Here is a 14093-nt window from a genome sequence, read left to right on the forward strand (position 1 = left end):
TCTAAGTCTTAATATGTGAGCATCTTACTACACTAGCATTGATGGGAATACATATATTGTTAGGACTGTCTAGAAAGAGAAGAAAACAGAAAAATAAAATGATTTGAGCATGGGACAAGGATGTTTAAGTCCCATATCAAGGGGTGGGAAAATTTCAAGTAGAGTGGCCTATGTAGGAATGAAAATGGAACCTTAGATTTACTATGGTTATACTATTAAAATGCTAAAACAAAGAAGGGCGTTCCTATGAGGTGATGCAGGCGAGTATTCAAGAATCGAGATAGAAAAGGTTCTCATAGATCAGACGGACATAGTGCAAAGTGAGAGGAATATTGTCACATCATTAAGTTTTATTGCATTTTATGATTAAACATGTTTCATTGCATCATGATTTATGTTTAAATAAAATGTATTATATTATATGTCTTAGAATGTTTTAAATGATATATAAATACATGATCTTATTTATGATGAGATTTTAAGGCTAATATGAACTACATGAAAGAAAGATAGAAAGAAATGTTATGGACTCATGGAAATGAAATGAAATGAAACAAAATGAATGGAATGGTAAAGAACCCAGGTGACTACCACCCCTTTCCAGTAGGGGGTTAGGTATTGGATGAGATGTATAGAGACTAGAGTGTGATCCTTCCCGAGGTTACAATACCCGGAATTAGCAGTAGATCATACCTACCATGACAGACGTCCTCCTCGGGGTTACGATGTCCGGAACCAGGAGCAGAGAGGACTCGAGGGTTTTAGTTTTTTACTGAGAAGTTTTAGCCTTTTAAGGATTTTAGACTTTTTAGTTTTACAAGGATATTTATATAACCCTGATCCCATGTAGCAGCATACATGAAATACATATAAACCAACAAATAAAAATTAAACAAAAAGAATAAAATAGAATGCATGAAAAAAACCAAAAAACAAAACCACACTCAAGATTGGCGGCCGACTTGACCACATGGCGTACCAAGGCGTCGCTTTAACCGCCTTGGCGACGCGCCCAGGTGGTAAAGTCAGCTGCCTTTCGTGACTCTTATTAATTGTAGCCTTGCTTAGCATCTATATTTCCGCCTGGACGCCGACGCCAATGCCTTGACAATTATGCTTAAGGTACCTCAAGAAGGCTCCTGGAGGTGGTCTACTCTACTCGAATCATAGTCATGTTCGAGTTGGGGTTTTTCAAATGCTGACTGGCTGGTTCTCCTTTTGATAGAAGGTCAACAACTGGTTATTGCACATTTATAGGAGGGAATCTTGTGTCATGGAAAAGTAAAAAGCAGACTGTTGTGGCTCAATCCAGTGCAGAGTCAGAGTATCGAACCATGGCACATGTTACATGTGAGTTGATGTGGGTGAAACAGTTGTTAACTGAGCTTGGATTTATGGATGACTCTCCTATGCAACTATTGTGTGATAATCAAGTTGTTGTTCATATTGCTTCAAATCCTGTGTTTCATGCAAGAACAAAACACATTGAAGTAGATTGTCACTTTGTTCGAGAGAAGCTGCAACAAGGACTCATTTCTCCTAGCCATGTTCGTACAAGAGAACAACTTGCAGATTTCTTTACAGTCTTTGGGGAGTGCTAGAGTAGATTATATTTGTAACAAGCTGGGCATGATTAATATCTATGCTCCAGCTTGAGGGGGAGTGTTAGTAGGGAGTCGAGGACTGTTTTATGTATCGGTTTTGTTTAAGGGTAGTTTGGGTATTTTCTGTTTTCTTATTTCCTAGTGTGTATCTTAAGACACTATATATATTGAATGAAAGGAGAGCTCTCACATTAAGTGAAAGACTCCTAAGGTTACACAAACATATCGACTCTACCTCTCTTCTCTCTTCATCTCTTCTCTTCTCTTCTTCCTCTCTTCTCCTCTCTTCTCTTCTATCATTTACAGAACTAAAGTTTCAAATTCACAAAATCAACACCAGAGAGAAAAATATAAATTACAAATGGCATCTTTGTAATTGTGAACCACTTTCTCTACACATTTAGGGCTGAAATTTCACCAATAAGATGGCTTCATGGTCCTCTATCACATGGACCCACCAAAGTACTGCCCTGTGGCAAAATCATGAATGATGACATAAATTTCCCCTTTCTGTTTCTCTTTTCTTAGGGAATTCAAAAACTTCCTATTTTGGACGAAAATTTGGCATTCAATTGACTCCTTTTCAATAGGAAGTTTATAGCTGTAAAAATGCTCATTTTTTAAATTATTTCTGCTTCTCCAGTAAAGTTTAACTATCTCCTCAAGAAAGATAAAAGAGCTGCAACATGATTTTAGGGTTGTCCCTCCATTTTTAGGAGAGAATGGTCATGGTTTCCATTAGCCCAAAGGATATATTTCTCTCTCGAAGAAAGAGAAGGAAGAAAGAGACTCAATTTTTTTTGAATTGGGTCTGAAAAGATAACTGCATAACCATACCTTAATAACTGCACTTTTTTGGCCAGGGGATGGAAATTTCTTCCATTACTTTTTTTCCCCAACTTTCTAGTACACAATTTCCATCACTGTGATGCCAGGAAATGGACTTGTAGCTTTTCTCATTCAAGGGAACTAAGAAAATTGTGTCAGAGGACCAACAAACAAGGTGAAATGACCCAACCCAATGAAATTTGTGTTTCATCTATCTATCAGCCCCTGTGGTTCAAATAGCACTATTTAATTAAGAACTAGTATGACCAAGCTTTACTAACATTAAGCAAGAAGACTATCATCAATATACACTACTTCCTTGAAAACTAGCATTTCAAAAGCTTTACTAACCAAAAGCAAGGAGAGTCTCAGCCATATATCATCTCAAAATTCCATAATCTGAGTGTAGTATATACTGACCTTGTAACTTTCACAACAATCATGAAACCTCAGCAATATATCACTGGCACGGCTCTCACTGATTACGGCAAAAGCACGATGCTTTCCTGTTCCAAGACTACCTTTCCCATTAAAGAGCCCAATACCAAATGCCACAGCACTAGCAGAAGCCCGAGCAACCTATTTCAGTAAAGAAGAAAAATACAGAAGATTATACACTCTTAAAATTACAAAAAGGGATAATAACCACACTATTAGATGCTGTTTAGACCCTCATAAACCACACAAAGTACACAATAAAGATACATTGACTACCTAGTTACGACAAACTTGGGCCGCATCCATATGCAACACATTGGTGACATAGCAAATACACATAGGAAACGCGACTTCCTACATGTCATCCACTAAATAAATTAAATTAATTATACAAGGTCAGCTAGCCATTTTATGCTGTGCCAGGATATGAGAATAACTCAGGAAAAAACTTCAGAAGCAAATTAGAAAGGAAACCTTAAAACATTTTACAGAAGAACATCACACCACACTAGCAATATCACTGCAGGCCTCATTGCAAGGCCACGTATGGGCAGTAATAACTAATTGTCAAATGTGTCCATACCCAACTGTAATGGAAAACACCCACATTTACTAGTAAAAGGCATTTCAAATCTTTTCCGCAATTCATCAATACTTTTTCTTAACAAATATACCGTTGGTAGATTTATTAGGTATATCCATATTCAATATAACCCTTGATGGAGCATCAAACAGGCAGCAACCAGGGTGATTTATTTTATCTTATGAGGTTTAACTTGTAACCAAGGAGCATACTTCTCGCTTTAGTTTTAGGCTACTTATTTTTATAGTCAAGATAGGGTTAAAAAACCATTGCATAGGGGGTTCTCCTATGTTGTTGTTCCCATTTTAGTGAAGAGTTTTAGTTAACACAAAAGTACCTATTGATGAGCACGTCTAGATGGTATCTGTTAGAGTGTATGTCTTGGTTGGAGGTCCATGGGTGTCCATGGACCTCTGTACCATGGGATTGTGTCCTTTGTTCAAGTAGTTTAGTTGCTTATTACTTGTTATCTTTCCTATTGTATTTATTTCTATTGTAATTGGGCTTTAGGATTCCATTGTGATAAGACTTTAGACTCAGCTTAGACAGAGGTTTTTTTTTTTTTTTTTTTTTTTTTTTTTTTTTTAATGAGAAAACGAAAACTATATATTAAAGAGAACAGAAAGTCTGTACATCATACATAAAGGGGGGGATAGTAGTCCTGTTTGTGATAGAAAAAAGGGCTAAGGAGTGTAATGTCTTAAACCAGTGATTGTTCTAGTGCAAGAAATTTGCAGTTGAAAGGTTGGAAGTTAGTTCGGCAAGTTCAAGATAGGAGGGTTTTAGATTCCAGGGAATACACATGTTTACTTGCAAAGTCAAAAAACTATTTTGTCCATAATTATTGAACCAGATTTCTTTGAGATGGATTTCATCCTTCAATGCGTGTTTCCACCCCTGCAAGATTCCGTATAGCTCAGCCTCCAGTTTGTCGGTTGAACATGAAAATCCTGCAGATGTTAAAACACTCTATTCATCAAGCAAAAAGCAATATGCCCATACTGTTAGTCCTATTGAGGGTTCAAATAGGCCTGCGCAACATAAGACAGGGAATTGCAATTCATGGTTAGATATAGAATTAAGATAGATTTTGATTTTGTTTATGTAATCTATTTTGTTATTAGAGGGCAGACTTTGGCACAACGGTAAGGTTGCTCCATTGCGACCTAGTGGTCTCGGGTTCGAGTCAGGAAACAGCCTATCCAAAGCAGGGATAAATGGTTAAGGCTGTGTACATTATGACCCTCCCCAGATCCCGCAGGGGCAGGAGCCTCATGCACTGGGTACGCCCTTAAATCTATTTTGTTATTTTTATTCGAAGACACAAAAGCAGTACAAAGACATTGGACTCTCGGATGAGACTAAGCAGCTACCAACCGTTCCGACACGCCCCTGACCTATCTTGATGTTGACCGAAAACCCTATCTAAAGTGGAGCCTAGTGTAAGCTGTCAAACAAATCATAAAATGGAAAAATCAGAATAACCACCAGTTGGGCTATGGATGCAACTTCGATCAACTAAATAAAATACGATGAGGAGTCTTTTTCTGTTTTTACATGGTTCTCGCTTGCATAGGCAATTTGCTTTATATTTTCTAGTTCATATTCTCCCCAAATAGCTGGCTTGTTGTCCTCTTTGATCAGGTATGCACAAATGGTGTTAGCATAGTTCCCTGTCCCATTTCTTAAAAACGAAATAAGCACGATTTCCAGTCCGAGTAAGGAGCTAAAGTAGGGCTCCACACCGGGGGCCCAACTCTCATCAAGCTAGAAAGAAAAATAGTAGTCCACCTGAGCTCGAACAACGGGAGAGGAAAGATTTGTCAACAGGGGCATTCCGGGTTTGTGTAATTATTCAATTTCGTGATTTGTGGCTTAGCGCAACAACAAAAAATAATAAAATACAAGAAAGAAAATGAATTAAGATTGGCTGGTACGATAGAATTCCATTCCATTCTATCGCACATCCCCTTTTCTCCCATCTCTTGACTTCTCCATCTTCTTCTCCTCCCTTCTTTTCTGCATTCTGGTTTCTTAAGTTCTGAATTTATTACATGGAATCAGAATCCAGTAATCACTAATAGCAATCTCCTCAATCTTTGTTTTAAGAAGTCATACATATTCTCTTCCTGGAAGTGTGCAGCCACCTTGGTTTGCTGCAACTATTACTATGAAAATCTAGTTATGTCAATGGAGAACTAGAACCTTCCTTTACGCTATCAATTTGAAGAATACTGCATGGAGTTGATCATCTATGGCAATTGATTGAGTTTATCACAAAAGCTGGTGGTACTCTCTTCTGGGTTCCTTATTTCTGTCAGATTCAGATCTAATACTTACCTTGGTCAAGTCAACATATCACTATTATTTCAGAGACCAATTGAGATGTCTGGTAAGAATACTCGATGATTCTTTGGACTGAACAGAGCCCCAGTTAGTCTACCATAGATCTTCTACATGAGTATTGGTGATAATCTGTTTTCTAGCATTTATTTTCTGAAATCGATTTGTTGATTACTAGGGACCTAACCATCAGATCCATCAGAGGTTTTACGACATTGTTGCCCTCCTACAGTCCTACTAAGGGAGACTCAATCCAGATTTGGTGTCAATCTGACACCAGTATTACTTGTTATTGAAAATCTCCATATTTCTGGTTTCTGGTTTTCTTTTCAGATTGATTATTGGCCCTGTTCATGATCTGACCACCAGATCAGCCTAGGGTTTTAGGAGACTGTCACCCCTCCTTTGGAGACCACTCGATATCTGTTTGGGGTCCATCTGACCCCCTGATTCCATTTTATTGATTATCACCCAATTCTGGGTTTTATACTTCAGTTTGCATTATTTTGGACTGCGGTTATATCAGATCTCTTTATATCAATGATAGTTTGTGGGCTTTTATTCCCTACTTCTGGTTTTCATCTCTCTAGGGTTCGTGATTCATCTGCAGTTAATTTTATCTCTCTGTTGATTCATACGGTATATGATGGCTGACCCAAAACCTACTTAGGACAATGTGAATGCCCAGATTACGACTATCAAACTCACTGGAGTTTCCAATTATTTATTATGGGCTCAAGCAATCAAGGTTTACATTAATGGTAAAGGAAAATTTAAGTACCTCCAATATGATCCTTCCTCTACTGACTCCAAAGATCCTTATCAGATAAAAGCCTATGAGAGTGGATGCGTGAGAACGATACCCTCCTTATATGACTGTGGAACAGCATGTATCAGGCTATTACAGAAAATGTAATGTTCCACCCTACCACCAAGGGAGTGTGGGATGATTTGAAGTGCACCTAATCCCAATAGAAGAATATATCCCGTGTTTATGAGTTATATGATAAACTGTTTAGTTTCAAGCAAGGGGACAAGCCCTTGAATGAATACTTCAATGCTTTTACGGGTATAGAAGAGGAACTCAATATTCATCAGCCTCTTACCACTAATCTGGAACAGTTGCAGCTTCAGCATGAGGAATTATATGTTGCATAGTTTATGACCGGTTTAAATTCTGATTATCAGTTTGTTAAGAGTCAATTGCTTGCTGAGGAAAAGGTGCTAACACTACATGAGTCTTTTGCACGTCTTCACCGTATTGTTACACCTTCTCGCCATGATATCTCTCCTAAAGATAGTTCTGCTTCCGTTGCTGGCCATGGTTGAGGTTCTAATTTCTATGGGAGAGGGCGTAGCTCATGGTGTAGACGTGGCCTTGGTGGTCGCAATACAGATGGACGGCAGAATGATCACCCTGTTAAACAGTGTTCCTTTTTTGTTAAATTGAAACATACTATAGATACCTGCCGGGCTGAACATGGCAAACAAGACTGGGCTCTACAATCAGCCAATACGGTTGTGTCCGATGGTAATTTTGAGAAGGTGTCTTCTGGCAACACCAATATGGCATCCTCATCTGGAGTTCCATCATCTAGTTTCGGGCCTCACGAAGATTACAGTCAAATTCTTAAGCTCCTCCAAAACCTTCAGTCTTCCACTGGAGCTTCCTCATCCACAGCCACCCTGGTTCACACAGGTACATCCGCCTCTCTCTACCATGTCATCCACTCCCTGGATAATTGATTTAGGGGCCTCTACACATATGACTAGTACGTCTCATGTTCTCTCTTCACCTCAAAAGATTGCACATCCTTCTAGGGTTATAATTGTTGATGACTCCTCCACTCATGTGATTGCTTCAAGGTCTGTCTCTCTACCCTCTTTTCCTCAGTTAACCTTTGTTCTTCATATTCCTAACTTACCTTTAAATCTTATGTCTATTAGTCAATTGATAAAATCATTAAACTGCTTAGTCACCTTTTACCCTACCTGTTGTGTCTTTCAAGATCTCTAAACAAAGAAGACGATTGGTGGAGGGCCTGAGAAGGATGGCATCTACTATTTTAATGACTCCACTACAACGGCTGCTTCTGCTACCTCTCCACTTCATTGGCATAACCAGTTGGAACATCTTTCCCTTTCCAAGCTTCAAGAAATGGTTCCCACTTGCAAGAAAATTTCTCGTCCTGACTCTTGAGTGTGAAGCATGTGAGCTTGGAAAGCATCACCGCACCTCATTCCCATCCCGTGATGCTCCTCGTAATTCTTCTTTGTTTTCTTTAGTTCATTCCGATGTGTGGGATCCATGTCATGTCAAGAGTCAGTTAGATTTTGTTCATTTTGTTACCTTTGTTGATGATTACTCTCGTATGACATTGTTGTATTTGTTAAAGGATTGTTCTGAATTTTTATCTACATTTAAAAAGTTTTATTCTGAAATTAAGACTCAATTTGGTGTGTCAATTAAAGTTTTTTAGTTCAGGTGGAATATTTTCTTTGTGCTTGGTATGATGCATCAAACTAGTTGCTCTTATACTCCTCCACAGAATGGTGTTGCTGAAAGGAAAGAGGTCGCCCGTTCATTGATGTTTCACATGCATGTTCCAAAATATTTGTGGAGTGATGCAATTCTTACTGCTTGCTATATAATAAATCACATGCCCTCTGTTATTCGGTAATCAATCTTCATTCTCTATTACTTTCCTGATGTTAATATGTTTGGTTTGCTCCCCGGGTGTTTGTTGTGTTTGTTTTGTTTATAACCTTCGCCCTAGACTTGACAAATTATCTCCGTGTGCTACCAAGTGTGTATTTCTTGGCTACACCATATTTCTCTGCTGAGAGCCATCAGATGGATGTTGATATTCTTATTTCTCCACTAATTCTAGTCCTTATTCCCTTTCTGACTCTCCTTTTGATGGTGCTCTAACTAATCAATTGCAGGTCTACAAGTACCGTCCAAAGTCCTCTTCCACGAACCAAGCTGGTCCTTCGCAACCGCCCTGTACTTCATTAGACTCTGTGCCTGGGGATCTTCCATCTCCTAACTTGCCAGTTACTCTTCGTAAAGGTACTCAAACGTGTACTCAACAGTCTCAGTGATGCAACTCCAAGTAGGAAGAAGAAGAAGAAGAAGAAGTCCTGAACTTAGGGCTTAAATAGGGAGCCATAGGTTAGCTTTATTTGCTAGTATTCTCCATACTTAATTTAATTTTTCTGTTTTTGGATTGAACCGGTTTAGAGTTGGTTGTATCCAATTGGTTCAAGTGGTCCAATTTAAGTTATTTAGCTAATTAGTTCTTAACTTAAGTTAGTAGGGGTATCTTAGTCATTTTACTGTTTTAATTAGTTAAGTTAGATATAAACCTCTCTCTTCCACGATTTTGTGAAAGAGAAAGTATTTAATTTGTATTAGGATTTGGCATTAGCCATATTATAAGTAAGATAAACCATGGAGGCTCCCCCACAATTGAATTTTTGAAAAAAAGAGACTGTTTGCTGGCTGCCGATTGCTGCTGCTGCTGCTCCTGCTCCTTGGAGTGTTGCCTTGCGGATCTATCAAGGAAGAAGGACAGGTGGATCTCCTGTGACTCCTTACGCCGTGACGGCTGGGAAGTTCTCTCTTTGAAGGTGGCTCTATCCTTCATCCCTTATTCAGACTTGCTGCCAATGGAGTTCTGCTGTAAGTTTGGATCTTAATTTTTGTTTTCCACTCATCCTCCCTCCCCAATCGATTCCCCCTTTATTTTTATTTGATTTTCCCCATAAACCCTAATCTGACATTGTCTCTGTGAAACTAGAACCTGTCCAGCCTTCATCCTACATCTGTTTTTCACCAAAATCAGATCACAGCCTCCTCTACCAATCCCTCCACTCTACCAGACCTGCAGCCCATTCTGATCAGTCCAAACCCTAGTTTCCCCTACCACCATTAACACCCCAAAACCCTAAAATAATCTAAAATCTGTACAGCCTATTCTAACCATCAGAATTGGCCTAAACTTTGATCGAACCTTGTTCTCCCTGCCAGTAAAACTCGACCAGAAGCTCAGCCCTAAAATCCCATCCTAAACCCTAGTTTTCAGCCTAGATTCTAAACCCTAAAACCCAAATCCTAACCCTAAACATTCTGGAAATTGAATTTTGTTTCAAAACTTGTTAAAATCTGTTTTAATAGCTTCCCCTAAGCCTGCCTATTAAAATCAGATATACATTACCCCATTCCCCCATACCTAACCCTAGAATTTAACCTGAAAACCCTAATTCTGCCCAATCAAACCAGCAGCCCTTTTTAGATCCTATTGCTTGGCTCCTAGTAGGTTTCCTACCTATCTAGGACTACATTACTCAGATTGCTTATCTTGTGTCCCAATTTGTTACTATGTATCATCTTCCCCTTTACTTCGCAACTTTGCCTTGTCTTTATTTACTATATCTGTACCGACTAAATATCAGGAAGCCTTGTCTCATCCTGGTTGAAAACTTGTTATGGATGTTGAGATGGATGCTCTATTGGATTGTCAAACTTGGACTCTTACTGACTTACCCAAAGGGAAGGAGCTTGTGAAGTGTTTAGGTGTACACAATTAAATATCTTCCCGACGGTTCCATTGAGCGACTCAAAGCTCGGTTGATTGCAAAAGGCTATACTCAGACTTATGGTGTCGATTATTTTAAGACCTTCTCTCTAGTATTCATGGTTTAAGATTTCGCAAAATATCACCGATATATCGGGATATTTCGGAAATCTCGACAGTACCAAGACGAAATGGCAAGGCGAAATGGAAAAAGTTCATATTTCGGTGATATTTCGGGATATTTCGTGATATTTCGGCGATATTTCGTGATATTTCTTGTGAGTCTTGCACTCTTGTGAGTTGTGAACTTGTGACTTTGTGTATTGACTATTGAGTAATGGGTATTGACTATTGAGTATTGAACTATTGACTATTATGGAGTTTATGAGTTATGACTTATGACTTATGAGTTATTTTTGTTACATTACTTTGTTTAAATTTCTTATGTCTTTTAGTACCTAATCAATGTGTATTTAACTATTTATACATCAGGGTCGGCGACCGTATACTTCCAATCAAGGGTGCAAACCCAAAACACCACTTTGAGTTCATCTTTTATGCAATATGAAGGTTTAAATGTGTTTATTTAGCTTAAATAAGGATGTACATGAAGTATTAGGCCTTGGTATGGCCAAAAACCCACCGAGATGGAGTGCCGAAATATGGCAGAAAAAATACCATATTTTGGCAATATTTCAGTATATTTCGGATATTTCGGCCATCTCGACCAGCCCGAGATACCGAGATATCACGAGATTTTAAACTATGCTAGTATTGCGTCTCAATTTTGTACGAGTTCTTATCTCTTCGGCAGGCAGTGAATCTCAATTGGCCTCTGTTATAGCTAGATTCTTTAGCTAGATATCAAAAATGCATTTATTTATGGTGATCTTAAGGAGGAAGTTTATATGGAACAACCTCTGGTATGTTGCTCAGGGGGAGAATGCGTTCAAGGTATGCCATCTTCACAAGGTTATATATGGGCTGAAACAGTCTTCATATGCTTGGTTCGATAAGTTTAGTAAAGTCATTGGTGGTTATGGGTTCACTCAATGCTTCTCTAATCACTATGTGTTCATGCATCATTGGGGGGACAAGGTCGTGATCCTAGTGGTGTATGTTGATGATATTATAATTGAAGGGTATGACTCTTCTAGCATTGAAGACGTCAAGGCATATCTCCATCAGAATTTTCAAATGAAGGACTTCGGAGTTCTTGGTTATTGAAGTTGTTTGTTGCATAAAAGGTGTGGATATATCTCGGAGGAATTATGTTTTAGATCTTCTATCTGAGACTAGTATATTGGGTTGTAAGCCTATTGACAAAACCTATGGATCCAAATCTGAAACTTGGAGTGTGTGATGGCAAAGAGTTTGAGGATAAACATCAGTACAGAAGGCTAGTTGGGAAACTTATTTATCGGATTGTCACTCATTCGGATATTTCCTTTGCTATTGAAGTCATCAATTTATGGAGAATCCTAAACATACTCATTGGGATGCGCTTGTCGCATTCTGAGGTATCTTAAAGGTTATGCTCCAGACAAAGGTCTTATTTATTGTCATTATGGTTACACTGATATTGTGGGTTATTCTGATGCTGACTGGTCTGGTGCTACCAATGATCGTAGATCAAGCACTGGATATTGTACGTTTGTTGGTGGTAATCTTGTTTCTTGGAGAAGTAAGAAGCAAACTTGTTGACAGAATCGTGGGTTAGAAAGAGAGAATGAGAAAATAATGTGTTGTATTCATTGATAGGTAAGCCCCTCTATTTATAATAGAGGGGAAATTACAAAGAGACTAAACTAGGCGATGTGGGACTAAAACCCACATAGCCCACTTACACTTAATAACATAAGAAGAATAAAACTACTCTAAAAAGACCGATATTCTGGATTACATATTCCAACACTCCCCCTCAAGCTGGATTATACAAATAAGCAAAGAAAGAAGATCCAGCTTGAACTAAAGAAAAAATAACTCCTAATAATGCTAACACTCCCCCTCAAGTTGGCGCATACAAGGTACTAATGCCCAACTTGAACAAAAAAAGGGAAAAAACGAATTTGTAGCAGAATCCAGCTTGACAGATGAATGCAGCTCCCAAATAAACCTTCAAAAACTTGAAAAAAATAGGTCTTCAAAATCTAGGCAGACTTGAGCAGCAAACTTTCACCAATCTTTAACAATTGTCCAGTGATGAATCTCTGACTGATAATCTTGAAGATAAGCAACTAGGGCAGCAAGCAGATGAATCAAGCAACAGAAAAGATCAAGCAACGGAAAAAATCAACCCAACTGTAGAACCTCATATAGGCAGGCAATAACCAAACATCTTCAATACTTTAATACTTCAATCTCCCCCTTACGGCAAACTCAACCCAATAACAAAGTAGATACCCATTGGCAATGGTGAAAACTTTGATCTTCTATGTTTTGCACCAAGTGTTCCTGCAAGTTCTGCTTCTACAATGTCTGCAGGTGTACTGTACATAATCTCCCCCTCACGTGTAGTACACGTGGACATAACAGAGATGATGTAAGAGATAGGGCAAAAACATAATATTCCAGAATTTTCCAAGAGGTGCTAAGGATAATGGAAAAGGAAGAAATGGCAAATTAGAGAATACCATTAACTTCCAAAGGGGTTATGGGTATATGCCAAAGGTATGTTTTGGGAGGTGGTGAAGTGAAAAGAGCAATGGGATAATGAACCATGGACAAAAACAATGCAACACAGTAATCTTCAACCTTTTTCAATCAATCAAACTAATTCCAAAACACCAATCTCCAATGATCAGATCTGAATTGTAAAAAAACAGGTCTGATTTTTAGAAGGAGAAGGCACCATTCTTCAAAAACTTGATCGATCTTCACACAAGGAAGAATCAGTGTGCAAAATTCCAAACTATAAACTCTCATATGCTAAATAGAACTGACGAAGATATCTGGACAGAATTGATGTAATAAGCTTCAACAAAAACTTGGATCAAATCTGAATCAGTGAATAATGCTAGGATCAAGCTCCAAAAGTAAGCTGGATATGAACCAATAGAAGAGTTTCACACAACTGAATAGGTTCGTAGTTGCAACCAATAACCTTGGAATACACTGTTGTAATCCCAAATAAGCTGATCTCTTCGACAATGAAAGAAATTCAATCTCCAATAGAAGGATACTCAGTCGCAATAATAGGGCAGCAGTAGTCCACATAAAGGTAGCAATATCATATCAACCAGTCATGCTTACAGAAGCCAATCAATCGAACCAGCAAATATAAGATAATAACTCAGCAGATCCAATAGGTAGTTAAAGCAGCTAGCCACATAGGAATCAGTAAAATAGGTTGATAATTGAAAAAATCGAGCCATAAGATGAACCTGAACTTTTTTCAATAATAAATCCATGATTGATGCTGAAACTTGGGTCGAATACTCCTCTGATGGTGATAAAAGTCCCCTCAAAAAATCAGCAAGATAAGACATCCCTTCTCCTAAGATTGATTAAAATCAGGGTTTTCTAAAAAACCCTGAAAGTTGAGATCGATTGTAGGAAGGGGGCTTTAAAAAAAATTGATAATGACTTGTCAAAGATAGATGATGTATTTGAATAGATGCTGTCCTCTGCGGCTTGAATGGATCTCCAATACGAATAACCAATCTCTATTTGTGTTTGAGACTTGATCTTCAAGAGGGAGAAACACCAAAAATTGCA

General features: G+C 38.4%; 1 protein-coding gene across 3 annotated transcripts in view; it reads right to left on the bottom strand.

Annotated features, from left to right (window-relative positions):
• LOC122671689 (multiple inositol polyphosphate phosphatase 1-like) overlaps window positions 1-14093 on the bottom strand; it is a 130357-nt gene that overhangs the window by 55901 nt on the left and 60363 nt on the right. For all 3 annotated transcript variants that reach the window (XM_043869063.1, XM_043869064.1, XM_043869062.1), the window contains exon 4: window positions 2853-3011. In XM_043869063.1, the coding sequence (XP_043724998.1) occupies window positions 2853-3011 (159 nt within the window). The remainder of the gene's footprint in view (window positions 1-2852; window positions 3012-14093) is intronic.

This window comes from Telopea speciosissima, chromosome 8, assembly GCF_018873765.1.
Source record: "Telopea speciosissima isolate NSW1024214 ecotype Mountain lineage chromosome 8, Tspe_v1, whole genome shotgun sequence".
Classification (NCBI taxonomy): domain Eukaryota; kingdom Viridiplantae; phylum Streptophyta; class Magnoliopsida; order Proteales; family Proteaceae; genus Telopea; species Telopea speciosissima.